The sequence below is a fragment of the Bidens hawaiensis genome, unplaced genomic scaffold (genome assembly GCF_021521415.1).
Source record: "Bidens hawaiensis isolate Kalapana, Puna unplaced genomic scaffold, B.hawaiensis_p1.1 tig00032359_1, whole genome shotgun sequence".
NCBI classification, from domain to species: domain Eukaryota; kingdom Viridiplantae; phylum Streptophyta; class Magnoliopsida; order Asterales; family Asteraceae; genus Bidens; species Bidens hawaiensis.
The window spans coordinates 9971-24205 of NW_027495494.1; the positions used below are offsets into that span (position 1 = coordinate 9971).

Sequence of the window (14235 nt, forward strand, 5' to 3'; positions counted from 1 at the left end):
ATCTAAACAATAGATCGGTCAAATCAATAGGGTATTTTAAATTTGATAGATCATTAGTTTAATGAGCAGGTTAAAAGGGTATTTTGTGAAAATCTTCAAATCCAGCATGCAATACACGCTCCTTTCATTAAAAACACAAATTAATCATGATATGCGTATTCCTCAAGATCGTTCTCTATTTACAAGCCCCCTCCCCGATTTATTGCCAACACAATCCATAGGTGAGTTTGTGTTGACACTAATCGATAATGTATGATTTAACATTAACACATATGAGTTTGTTCACAAAATTTCTAAATCAATATTAGTCGTTCATAGTTAATATTCAAAGCTACAAATGCATGCTTTTGTCCCCATATATGTACTCCCAAAGTTAACTACAACATACTTGAAGAAATAACAGAACATAAGTAGACAATCGATAAACTAAACACGTAAAGAATGCTCCAAAATGTTAATCTCTTAGAAAGTCAAAAGTTTAAGTTAACTACTTATTAAATCTAAAATATATACCCATTTGTAATATCATGTCTAGATAACAAACATATACAAAAGTACATGAATTTATATTATATAATTAATAATTATATTCAAATAAATATTATGTTATACGCCTATACGGTATAAAAGAAGGTTTTTAAGACGAATACTCCATGGCATACATGTACAAATTATTTATCAATACTCACGTGACCCCATTATACATGTCAAAAACTTTAACATGCATTTACTTTATTATACTTACTTTGGATGAATCACATGACTTATAGATTATACACCCTCTCACACAAGCTATGTTTTCAATATTTTACATCGTTAATCGTGAAAAACCGTATTACACATACTTACAAATTACAATATTACATTAAACGTAACACACTTGTATCCACCTAGTCCCCTCAATTTCTCTTTCATGTCAAATTAACAAACTACTATTTATAAGTTATTATGAGTTTGTTAGTGTTATCAATAAGATATATCAAGTGAGATTGAGTTGAGTAACCAACCATCTTAAAAAAGGATTCCTTAATAAGTCAAACCAACATAACCTCAAAAGTCAAACCAATCACCATACAAGAATCAAATCAACCCAAAACCCGGCCCAAAACATGAGCTGAAAGGTCCAGCCCATTAACCCACGAAGACGACGACGAAGTAGTTTTTACGATCTTAGAGAGAGAAAGCTTTAAGAGAGAGAAACTCGAGCTCAAAGAAGAACAAACAATCAATCAATCAATCGTATAATAATAATAATACACAAATCAATACCAATCAATCGCATGTATATTATTATCATCACATATGCACGTCCTCTGGTGTATTAATTAGGGTTTCAATTTCAAATACGGTGCGTTCAATCAAATGTTATCGCGTTTCATCGTTCTAGGGCTCAATTCGTTCGGTAATTGAAATTATTGCAAATTGGCGCCAAATTCATCAAACGAGGTGTTTGCCGTTCAGGTATTTGTTTCAGAAGCCCTAGAATTGGACGAAATGTTGGGTGCAGGGTAAACCCTAGACTTTGGTACCAGTTAGGGATTTGTTGTTAGGGTTTATTGTGTGGTTGTGTGTGTTTGATTGTGTAATTGGAGTGTTGTATTGGTGTAATTTGATTGAATGCATGTGTGAAAGCTGATCAAATGGGAAAGTGAGTGAAACTAGGGTTGTTCTGTTTTTTGTTGTTTTTCAGGTGTGGTGTATTGATGATGCTATGTGCCATTTGAGCTAGATGTTTTGTATTAATCTTGTTTATAATGGCGAGTAGTTGTGATCCTGCACTTGTACGGATTTGCAGACTCATTTGGCTTGTGGTTTAGTGTAGCTTTCTTTGGCTGTGATTGATCATTGTTTAGTGGTTCTTAGGTTAGTGTAATGAATGATTAGCATGCGATTATGGTATGGATGATGACACGATTTTAAGAAAATCTAAGTTGGTTGCTTTGTTTATTAACATCGTTTAATGCTTGAAACGTTAGGTCCGTAGAAAGTTTCCACGCGCGTGCTGATTAATTTATTTCCTTGTGCACTATCGTTAGATGATATATGCATTCTCTTATTGCCTTTTTGTCCCTGACCCGTAATGCTTAAGTTGTTGAAACAAATTCATTTTGCATATCATTAGCATGCATCTAGCTTTGATCTCTTTAGCTTTGGCATGCTTTATAGTTTTTTGAGATAATTTGGTTGTGAACACTGATGGACTAGTAGAAACAATTATGAAGTTGGGATTTTCTTTTTTTAATATCTTGACCTAGGACATTATTCAATGGTGATGCAAATGAATTTATGCTATTCAAAACATTTGAGCGTTTATTTCTACATATATGCAATTTGAACAAGGAAATAGATTTGTTTGAGTGCTCAACTATGAACCAACTTGCTTTATTTGAACAAGGAAATAGATTTGTTTGAGTGCCCGACTATGAACCAACTTGCTTTATTTGAACAAGGAAATAAATTTGCTCGAGTGCTCCACTATGAACCAACTTGCTTTATTTGAACAAGGAAATAAATTTGCTCGAGTGCTCGGCTATGAACCAACTTGCTTTATTTTAACAAGGAATTAGATTTGCTCGAGTGCTTGACCATGAACCAACTTGCTTTATTTTAACAAGGAATTAGATTTGCTCGAGTGCTCGACCATGAACCAACTTGCTTTATTTGAACAAGGAAATAGATTTGCTCGAGTGCTCGACTATGAACCAACTTGCTTTCTTTGACCATGGAAATAGATTTGCTTGAGTGCTCAACTATGAACCATTGTTTTCAGATATTTGTTTTATTATTTCCCTCTTGACAAGTTTAAAGTTTTTTTTTTCTACCCTTAATCATTTTCCTTTTTTGTGCATACACATAATATCTCTATAGCAATTGGAGAGGGAAATCTGTAGGTCATTATAGTGGGAATGCATGGTAGTCAAATAGTCAATGCTGGGGTTGATTCAATGGGTGGAGTTATTGATGGTGGAGTTGAGGTTTCTTCTGCACCATCTGCACAACAATCATCATATCTCGAAAAAACTCAAGCTGAACTCAGGTTTAATTCTTTTTATCATTTGATGATTTCTGTTTAATTCTTCTTTTCTTTCTTCAAATCAAGCTTATGCTTGATAATATTTTTGCAGGGAGACTTTCAATGCTGCTGAGAAGTTTAAAAGAGAATTAGAGTTTTTACAAAAAGTATTACAATTTAGTCATTTTAGGTTGTATTTAAAGGATTTGAACACTTTTTGTTTATTGATTGGCTGTTGATTTTTGCAGGGTGGTGATCCGTTAGATTTAAAAGTTGAGAATGGAACATCAGTCAGCTTGCAGTCCACATCACTGCTTGATCAGCATCCAGAGCATTTTGTGACAAGGTTCATATGTATTTTCTAAAATATTACCTTAGAGGTGGCAATGTCGATTCATATAACTGTGAATGAGTCGGTTCGGGTTATATTATATCTCAACAGGTCAAATTGGTAGGCTTGTAAACAAACTAAGTGTATATGAACGTAACATGTTTGTGTTTGTTCATTTAATTTTAACTGAACAAACGATTGAATACGAACAACTAAAGGAACAGGGATTTCTTGTTCGTGTTCGTTTATGTTTGTTTGTTAATAGTATAAATGGATGGCTCACGAATGTAAACGACCAAGCATAACTAAACATAGATGAACTTCAAAACTTGGCTGAAATTTGACAATTAGTTAAAAGTAATGTAAAAATTAATGTGTTGGGCCTAAAAAGTTATGAAAGCTAGACTAAATTGTAATTGGCCAAGAAAAGTTTAATACATTAACAAATGTAAATGAACCTACATAAACGAATTTAAATGAACGACTGTAAACGAATGTTCACGAGATTTGTTCATGTTCTTTCGTTTATTAATTAATTATTAAACAAGCAGAAAGGAACTTCCTGCCAAACGGTTTCCGTATTGTTCACTGAACGTTCGGTTCATATACGTTTTACAGTCCTACAAGTAGGTGGAAAAAAAAACTTTACAGGAGACGAATTAAATGGGTCGGCAGTCGTTCAAAGTGTATATCAATGCATTAAATCTCCTAAACGATTTTATTTAAGAAACTTGATTGTGAAATAATATGACTTATACAGTTACATTAACTACTGCTTTCTTTTTTTTAAACAAAAGTTCAAAAATGCTGCATGATCTGCTCATTTGTCACCTCTAAGTATCACATCATTGTTAGTAAGTTTGCTTATACTTTTTTTTTCTTTTTTCTTTTGGTATTTTAGTGAAGTAAAAGGCAGTTTTGCAATAACTGCTTCACCTCATGGAGATTCTGTTGAAAGTAGTGGAAGGCTCGGGGCTCCTTCAGTTGGTGAACCGAATAGTGCCGATAATCTTATGTTATTTGATCGTGAAAATAAGTTTCATGAAGTTGAAAAAAGACCCCTGCATCTTCATGTCAATAATACTGTATCTGATGTGGCACTAGACTTGCCTAAAAAGTCATATAAACGTAGGAATAGATCACGGTCAAACCGGGACGGGGGGCGGTCAAGTTCTACTGATGCGGGCCCTCGCAAAGGTCAGCCGTTTTTGACTTCTCGACATGCACCAAAGGATGCTAAGAGAGTGGAACATGATGATGATAGTCAGGAGCCGAAACATTTGTCAAATTCCAATTTGGTCCCTAAAAGTCCTGTAAAGTCAACTCAACCTGATATTCAAGAAACCCTAGGGCATGTAGAGCAGGAAACAGGTACAAAGGGATTTGAATCCAAATCATCAGGCAGCAGAAATATTCCAAGTTTAGATGACAAAAATGAGGACGAATCAGTGGCTGTTATGAAAAATGTTGATTCCAATGGGACTATGGAAGTTAATTTAGCATTAAACGAAGCACCGAGTATCGAGGGCAGTGATGTAAATACACTGAATAATGATAAGGCATTAAACAGTGTTAATAATACTTCCAATCCATGTTCTGCAAGCCACAATGACAATGGTTCTACAGTTAAGGAAGTTGAAGATTTAAAAGGATCTGAGTCTGCTTTGCAACATGAGTCTGATATATTAACCTCAACCAAGGAACACGAAGACTCGATTTTAGAAGAGGCTCGAATTATAGAGGTTTAACAATTATGTATTTTATTTTGAAGTTAATGGTATTTATCTTTGCAATGTACGACTCTTCTTATTTGTGATTGTTTTGCAAACAGGAAAAGCGTAAGAGGATTGCCGGATTATCGTTTAGGGTACTTAAATCAGAGAGTCATCATATGTCACATTGGCATTTTGTTCTTGAAGAAATGTCATGGCTGGCTAATGATTTTGCACAGGTTCGGTTAGTTTTTGAAATGAATTATTCAACTTATTAGCACTCTTCATTCCCTTTGAATTTTCACTTTCTATGTTTTTTCTTTTACAATATCTTACACTTGATGATTTTTTATTTGTTCGTCACTCATAGGAGCGCCTTTGGAAAGCTACTGCAGCTGCTCAAATCTCTAGGAGAGCTGCTTATAGTTCGCGAGTCCGAATTCAGCAACAAAGCTCACTTTGGCAGCAAAAACAAGTTGCTCATACCTTGGCAGAAGCTGTCATGGACTTCTGGCTCACGGTGCAGGTGAATTTAATAAGTTATAATAAGATATTATAAACAGAAAAATTTGTATTCCCTTGATACGAAGATTGCTGTATTGGATGTATATCTTTTCTAATTTTACTTATTGCCTCATTAGCAGCCACTACGAGATATTGGCAAGATTGATTTTAGTGATTGCTTTTAAAGTTAAAACATTAACAAAGCTGATTGATTCAAGAAACTCACAAACATTAATGCTTTCAGAAGAAAACAATTATCATCTATGTCAGGAAATATTGTAATTTCAATGTTAAATGACCAAATTCACACACATATAATTATACTATGTTATATGAATCAAGGGAGTTGAATGCTAATAGCTTTATATGTGACAGGTGAAATGCAATGGCTTGGAGTTTGAGGGCTCTAAAAAGGATACTAAACTTGGGCTTCACCAATACGGGCTGAGATTCTTGGAGTACAATAGCTCTCAGGCTCAGTACAGCTCAGCTCAAGCACCTATGACTCCTGATAGGATATCTGATCTTGGCACCATAGGCATTTCATGGGAGGCTAATTTAACAGAAGTATGGACTGTCACTAAAATTGGCGGGTTGGGTAATGGGTCAAATTTGTTTCTGACATGTCAAAATGTTTGACCAAAACCGTCTTTTGTACTTCAATTTTTATTTTTGTTTTTATCAATATTTAGTCTGTCACATGATTAATAAATGCCGTGTCGTTTCAGTAATGATATAATTTTTAATAAAATGATTTTGCAAACTTTTATGCATTGAAATGTTTTGGTCATTTTTCTTTTAGTTTCTTACTTTCTTTTTGTGTGCAGGAGGACCTATTTTATACTGTACCACCTGGTGCCATTGAGGACTACAGAAAATCTATTGAATCCCATTTGCTACAACTTGAGGTAAATACATCACTCAAGAGGGATATTATGGAAGTATGCTATGTCTGTTTTTACAAGGCTTTTTTGCTTGCAATTTTCTTTCATGTAATTTTTATCGTTTTTTTTTTCTGTTGATGTTTACTGTTTTGACTACTGAACAAAAATATACCCACCTGTTATCTTTTTAGTTTAGTCTTATGATATATTTTTCTCTTCCTTAGAGAACTGGTAGTAGCAAGCAAGAGGAAGTGGATGCCAATGGATATGATTCTGTTCCAGGTATTTTAAGGCTCGGTGCAAGTTGAGTGGGTAGGGCAACAGGTCAAAATCCATGGGCTGGTTGACAGAACATTTTTTGTTCACAGTGTTTTGACTTTTCAAAAAAGTAGCATGCAAAGTGTGATTACAAAGTAATATTATTTCAATAACAATCAGATCTTTTGCTTAAAATGATTTATGAGGTGTTATGTGTTAAAAGACACTTTTTGACCAACAATATATTTTATAATTCAGCTATTTTTTTTAATATTACCTAGGGGTGTGCATAGGCCTGTTTGGGCCAGTTTTGGGCTCAAACCGAACAAAAAAACAAAATTCGGTTTCTGAGTTTTTGAAAGCATTTGGTTTTGGTTCTTTTTGGTTTGGGTTTATTTAGGTTTTTTTGATTTTACCATTTGGGCTTGAGATGTTTAGGCCGAAAAATAATAAAATAATAAAACCCAAAATAATGAATTTAGGCCTACAACTCTTTGTTAAGTAATGATTAACTGGTTATCTGTAAATAATATTATATGGGTTACACTATTTATTAAATTCTTATAAATTACATAAAATTTAAAGTTAAGATTGGAAGTCCATATATTGGGTTCAGTTTTTTGGTTTTACCAAACCGAAACAAAACCAAAAATTCTGTGATTATGAAAACAGAAAACCAAACCATCGGCTTTTGTTTGGGTTCGTCGGTTATGGGTCTATTTTTTTACTTTCATGCACACTATTTGACTCATTTAAGATAATACTTGACTTGATTTGATCAGTAGAAAGTTCTAACCATGTAGCCATTTATACAATAGATGATACACTTGAAGAGGATGAGGGAGAAACGAACCCGTATTATCTACCAGGAGCATTTGGAGGTAATAGGTCATCAGACCCCGCTCAAAAGAAAAAGAAACACTTCAGGTCATATGGGCAAAGATCATACGATACGGGGCACGGTTCTCCATTCATGCCATCCCATGAAAGAGCTATCGGGACTCAACCTTCAATATTAAGTGGGAAACGACCCACCACCAGTATAAACGTTTCAATTCCCACAAAACGTGTGCGTACTGCTTCCAGACCGAGGTTTACTGGACCCACTGGCTTTGTTCAGGCACCGAATGGACCCGATGCTTTAAGTGGTGATAACAATTCATTTCAGGACGAACAGAGTTCTTTACATGGTGGTTCCCACATGCTCAACAATATGGATGTGGAATCAGGTGGGGAGTATGAAAAGCAATGTAATTTTGACCCGACAGAAGTATCCAACCGACCTAAAAAGAAAAAGAAGACTAAACATCCTGTATGTAAACAGCTAAATATTTAATTTAGCTTCAAAAATATCATTTAGTTTCCATTAACTGTCTTTTAGATTTTAATTTTATTTTATGCTATTGCAGGGATCCATGTTTGGTCATCAATGGCAGCTTGATCCTGATTTTCAGAATGATCAGGTGATGTTGCATTAGTTTCTTTCAACCCGTTTTGACTTATTGGATTGGAGAGAAAACATAACCTAAATTAGCTCAAAATGTTCATAAATGGATAAAAATTGTCACCTCTAAATTGTGGTCATACTATGAATTACATACTCAAACCAAAACAACTTTAGTGTTCTTTTTACTCATTAGTAATTGACATTCGTTTATGTTCTTTGGAATAATACAGAATAATCACTTGAAGAGAAGGCTGGATAATCGCCAACTTGATTCCAATGGAAACAGCGGTATGCTTTGTTGTTCTCATAATACGTTGCATCCCAGAATGTAAAACTAATACATAAAACCTCCTACATCACTTTCTGCAGATGAATTGTATTATATATATAGATTTTTTAGTCATGTTTAACAGTTAACGCACCTGAAGATGATTTGTTTTATCAACATATCATGAAAAATTTGAAGAATGTTATCAAGCAGTACACTATCATTCTGACTCCGTTTTCATTTTTTTCAGTAGCTTCTCAGACAAGTAACATGTCCAATTCAAGTAAGTTCATGAAATTACTTGTTCGTGATCGTGGTAGGAAAGCTAAATCGCTTAAGGTACTATGAAGTGATTAGTTAACCTTCTAATGGTTCTCTGCCTTGGCTTCTTAATCTTTTATGTATTTATTTATTTATATGATCTCTGCAGACCCCTTCTGGACAGCAAGGCTCCGGAAGTCCATGGTCCTTATTTGAAGATCAGGTTATTTTCTTATTTATGCTATTGTGTTTTATATTGACAAACTGATTGTATCATATTGATATATAAGAATATTGTATGTGATCTCAGGCCCTTGTTGTACTGGTCCATGATATTGGTGCCAACTGGGAGCTCGTAAGTGATGCAATTAACAGCACTTTGCAGTTTAAGGTAACTACTGTGTTAAGTGTGTTTGTTCATGATTTCTATTATATAATTTGCTAATTTTTTATTTTAATCAATGCGTGAAGTGCATTTATCGTAATTCCAAAGAATGCAAAGAGCGACACAAGTTATTGTTGGATAGGAATAATGGTGATGGTGGTGATAGTGCTGAGGATTCAGGGTCCTCTCAGTCTTATCCGTCTACTTTGCCTGGAATTCCCGAGGTAATATTTGTTTTTATACATGCTAGTAGACGTTCAATAAATGATTAATACGTCATTACATTAAATATTTTAAAAACTGTGGTAAAGTGATCTAAGGTTGTTAGGTATTAAAAGTACGCTGTGGACTACTTTCAAGTTTCGACCCGTTTGATACACTCGACCTGCTTCTTTGTTAGCTAATTATTTTTGTTTGACCCTTTTGGCTTGCTTAATATATGGGTGTGCATGGATCAGTTTTGAGCTTAAACCAAACTAAAAGATGAAATTTTGGTTTTTGAAAACTGTATGGCATATGGTCTTGAAAATTTTGGGCCGAAAAAAGCTCAAAGCAGTAAATTTGGGCCTGAAACTTAGGGCTTGATTTTTGTTATTAAATGATTAATTGGTTATTAGGCATTTCGACCTTAATTATTGTGCTACTTCATTCATCAATGTTTTATAGATTACTTTTACTTAAAGTCAGGTTTTTCGGTTTGTTTTGGCTCGGTTTGGTTGTTTTACGGATTCTGGTTGATGCAAAACCAAAACAGAACTGAAAAATTGGTTTTTAGAAAACTTAATTCAAACTGTTGGTTTCTTTTACTGGATGGGTTCAGGTATTTTTGTTTGGCTATGTTGATTATTCTGTTTATGGTTATCATTTATTTCGGTTTCATTCACACTCACAGTTTGAGATTAAACATAACTACAATCAACCTGTATATAAGTAACGGATCTTGATAGTTGCTTTTGTTTGCTTATGTATATGACGCAGGGAAGTGCAAGGCAATTGTTTCAACGCCTGCAGGGACCAATGGAAGAGGATACACTCAAGTCTCATTTTGATAAGATTATTACGATTTGGCAAAAACATCATCATAAATATAAAAAACTACCAAAGGTGACTGTTTTTGGCATTTTCTTCTCAATATACACTTATTAATTTAATACTTATATGATTTCTATTTTTCTTGTTTTAGATGGAAACTTACGACCCAAAGCAACGCCAGCAGGTTCATAATTCTCACACATTCGCTCTCTCTCAAGTCTGCCCTAATAATATCAGTGACGGACCCATTCTTACGTAAGCTCTCGGTTACAAGTTTAACTATTTTGTCTTCTGTGATTTAACATTTTAGCTGACAATTGTTTTATTAATTTTCATGAAGGCCTCTTGATCTTTGTGAGGCAATTTCACTTAGCCAGGATCATGCTTCTGTTGGTTATCAAGGCACTCATGCTGGAGGGTTATCGGGCCCAAACCATGGTAATCTAGCATCAATGGTTTCTGGGCCTGGCCCGTCTTCCTCACTACCAGGCTCTTCTGCAACGGGCCATGGTGGTCACTTAGCCTCTGCATCTACTCCACTTAGTCCTGCGCTTAGGTAATTTTGAATTATCCAAATTATATATGGTAATGGCAATATAGACCGGTTAATATAACATGGTTTTTCTCTGATTTATAATTTAGGGAGGGAAGATATGGTATTCCTAGAGCAGCTCCCTCATCAATAGACGAGCAACATAGAATCCAACATTTGAATAAAATGTCTGCAAGGAGCATGCAACAATCAGGTTTGCCACCCGGGCCCCACTCAGGAACTCGCGTGTTGCCCGGTGGGACTGGTATGGGTGTCATGAATGGGATAAACCGAGGCATGACAATGGCTAGACCCGCATTTCAGGGAATTGCCTCTCCATCGATGTTGAGTCCTGGTGTGCCACCTGGCAGTATGCACCCAGGACCCACTCCTAGTCAAGGGAGCTTGGTCAGACCTCGTGATGCGTTGCATATGATGAGGGTAATTTTTATATATATTGCCCGTTTCTGTTTAACCTATTTTTTTTATTTGACCTGTTTTTTGTTGCAGCCGAACCAAAATAGTGAGCTTGGAACAGGGTCTTTTCCAAATCAGAATAACAATATTCAAACACCAGGTCAACCATACTTGCATCCGATGTCCCCACAACCGTCTCCACATATGCCACAACATCTTCAAGGACCGCCAACTCACCCAGCCTATGGAATGCACTTGTTTAAAGAGAGACAGCTTCACCAACAACGTCTACTACAACAGCAATTTGCTACATCCAATCCTGTGTCGCCACATTTGCATCAACAACCGCAACAATCTCAACTTCCTGTTTCAGTTTCATCTCCTCAAAGCAGTACACAAATACAACCGTCACGTGGGCCGGTGTGTAACCCTCAAACTGGAGTCAACCTTATAGTCAAACAGCCGCCACGTCAGCCACCACAACCGTTTCAACCACCCGCCAGGAAACCCCACTCTCAGCAGGCGGTTAAGGTTATGAATGGCTTCTCGGGCGACGGCGGCGAGCAAAATGCTCAAGGGGTGGCGGCGGCAGCTTTGAAGCAGTCAACACATGATTCCCGGTCAAGGTCAACTATCGGTCAAATTCAACCACCAGCTGCTTCCACAAAGCAAAAGGCTTCTCATGCTCCACCACTGGGCTCTACAACCACCAACCTCCGCCAGCCTCATCTGCCACAAAAGGTTGGGAGTCAAACTCAAGCAACCGCTGGTCAGAGAATGATACCAAACCGAAAAGAAAATGCTTCTGAACCAGCTCAAGCAACTGAGCCAGATATGCTTTCACCTCAATCAAATACTGCTGGCAGTGATGAACATGCTGGATTGGAGGTTAACCATGACGATGGTGGTGTATAGTGGCAAAAGCAGCCGTCTACATAGCTAATATCTCTCACCTAGCCCGTTAATTTTTGACCCGCATGGAGGACTCTTTTAACAGTTTTTGGGTGATGTGTCATTCACATGTAATAGGAATGTACAGGTTTGTTTCCTTTATTTTCTGCAGCCAAATTTTGCATAGTATAAAGCTCTACAAAACTGAGGTTGCAATTTCAACCCATTTACTTATGAACGGGTTTATTAGAATTGTGGTATATTTTTTATCGGGTTATTTTGAGTATGATGAAAGAATATAATAGCTTAATAGAAAATGGGTTAAACTTATTTGGTTTTGTTTAATAAAATAACAATTTTAATCTTGGATAATAACAATCAATACTTGTTTTGTAATTCATAATCAAACATATTAATCTGTACTAAGTTACGTATTGGTTCGCTGTCCAGTATGTGATTATGGTCACTAGTGACTATGGAGATGGCGAAGGAAGGATGAGTCGGTGAGCAGCCGGTGTCTGCCCCCGATACCGTAAGTTTTAGAAAGATCAACAGTGAACTAATAATAATAGATTTAAGCAATAGTCAGGTTTAACAAGAAAATGGCGGATCCATTCTGATTCATTTTGACCAAACTTGTTTGTGTGCACGTAGTGACGTAGATCCTGGTTTAGCCGGTAACCAAACCAAACATAACTATTGCGAAGTCTTTGTGTAATTCATTGTTAAATGCATACCGTGAGGATGATAGATTGGTCATTGGTTTCTTAGTATGTACACTAGTCATGGCTACTGGGTTAAGTGTTAACTATATCGGATTCACGGATTGGCTGGTTAAATAGCTGAACCGAAATACAAACTGTGTATAACTCAGTAAATTAAATCAGTTTCTTCAAGAACACTTCTCCGGATTTTAATTCGCTCGTCCCCCCTGGATTTTAGTAAGCAGTTTTGCTTATTAGCAAGCCAATCTCAGGTAGCTATGAGCAGCTAAGGTAGTTTACACCCCTACTTTCTTGCTTAAATCTTAAATAAGTTGAATTACTTGATCATAGGGAAAAAATCATTCATTCAAACACCAAGGAAGGTTACATCATCAGCGGTTCTTCCATTTGCGTCTGTAAACCGTGTGGTCAAGGTGCACTTGCTTAAATCCTAAATAACGCCTGTCGTTATTGACTTTTGGCGTCATTAGTTTCTTAATCTCCTTTTAATCTTCTCTTAAATCCTTTTTTTTAACTATGTTGTTTTAGCGCCCTGGCGTTTCTTAATCACCTTTTAGTCGTTAATAACAGTCGTCGTTATCAACTTTGGCGTCATTAGTCTCCCAATTCATTTTAATCTTCTCTTAATCACCCTTTTTAATGTTTTTAAGCTTTTTGTTAACCTGATTAGCTATGTTATGAACGTTTTAACCACCGTAATTAGCGCAACTAATGGCGTTTATCCACCCTGTTTAGTCTTCTAATCCTCCTATTAAGGCAGTCAAACGCGCTTTTCCAAAAAAAAATATTTTATTCCGGGTTAATGTAGTAAGGCTTATGTTAATGTTCATGTGGGACCCAAATAAGCCTTAAGGTTTTTTTTACCCCGCCTTTATATTTGGATTTTAATCCTCTTTTTTATTAGCAGCCATGAATCCTGTCAACTATTTTTTTCAAGAGAACCCCGGGTTTCTTTCTAAGCTTTCTTGGATTCCTCTGCAGTCGATGACTTTCTTGTACTCTAAGATTGGTGGAGCCGTGTTTATTGAGTGGTTGAAGCTCTTGAAAGCCGTGAGGAAGAAGTTTACGAGAATCTTTGCGGTTCTAACAGCAACCATGAAGGAAAAACATGGTGTGCTACCGAAGAGAACGATGTCAATTGTTGTTCATGTTTGTAGAAATTAGTTCATTAGTTTACTAATGGTGGTTTGTATGAGAGCATTCTCGGCCTATTCTATATATTTTTGTGAGGGGGATTTGTAAATTATATGGTATGGTTATGAGTAGAGGAGAGTAAAAATGTTATAGGGGAAAGTTAAATTTGGGGATTCACTGTTCATACCGTATAATTTTTTAATATTTTCTAAAAGGGGTTGTGAGTGGAGGAAAGAAAAAAGATAATGATAAAGGTATAAAAAGTATTATTTAATTAAACAAGAGAGAAAAAAACGATGATTTTTAGTGTAATTATATAATGTATATATGAATATAGGATAGGGAATGGGTTGGGAATGCTCTGATGTAGTAATTTATCATGTCGCTTTGCTTTTGCCTTTATGACATCTTTTAATGTATTAAATGATGTGTTTTTTTTGT

General features: G+C 35.8%; 1 protein-coding gene across 1 annotated transcript; it reads left to right on the plus strand.

The window, feature by feature from the left end:
• The first annotated feature begins 2853 nt into the window (after positions 1–2853).
• On the plus strand, positions 2854–12264 carry LOC143583310 (chromatin modification-related protein EAF1 A-like). The gene is made up of 21 exons (XM_077065647.1): positions 2854–3037; positions 3126–3180; positions 3262–3359; positions 4246–5086; positions 5176–5295; positions 5427–5582; positions 5936–6127; positions 6388–6468; positions 6669–6726; positions 7521–8014; positions 8112–8165; positions 8380–8437; positions 8668–8756; positions 8848–8901; positions 8989–9069; positions 9150–9287; positions 10042–10167; positions 10247–10350; positions 10436–10651; positions 10738–11068; positions 11138–12264. Exons 1-21 carry the CDS (start codon positions 2907–2909, stop codon positions 11957–11959), a joined length of 4299 nt encoding a protein of 1432 aa, XP_076921762.1. The 5' UTR covers positions 2854–2906; the 3' UTR covers positions 11960–12264.
• Positions 12265–14235: the final 1971 nt, after the last annotated feature.

Excerpts from the sequence above, each read along its gene's own strand:
- LOC143583310 (XM_077065647.1), top strand. The coding sequence starts at position 2,907 with ATGCATGGTAGTCAAATAGTCAATGCTGGGGTTGATTCAATGGGTGGA. Across the intron at positions 8,015-8,111 it reads AAAAGAAGACTAAACATCCT|GGATCCATGTTTGGTCATCA; the intron begins GTATGTAAACAG and ends ATGCTATTGCAG. Across the intron at positions 9,288-10,041 it reads CTTTGCCTGGAATTCCCGAG|GGAAGTGCAAGGCAATTGTT; the intron begins GTAATATTTGTT and ends TATATGACGCAG.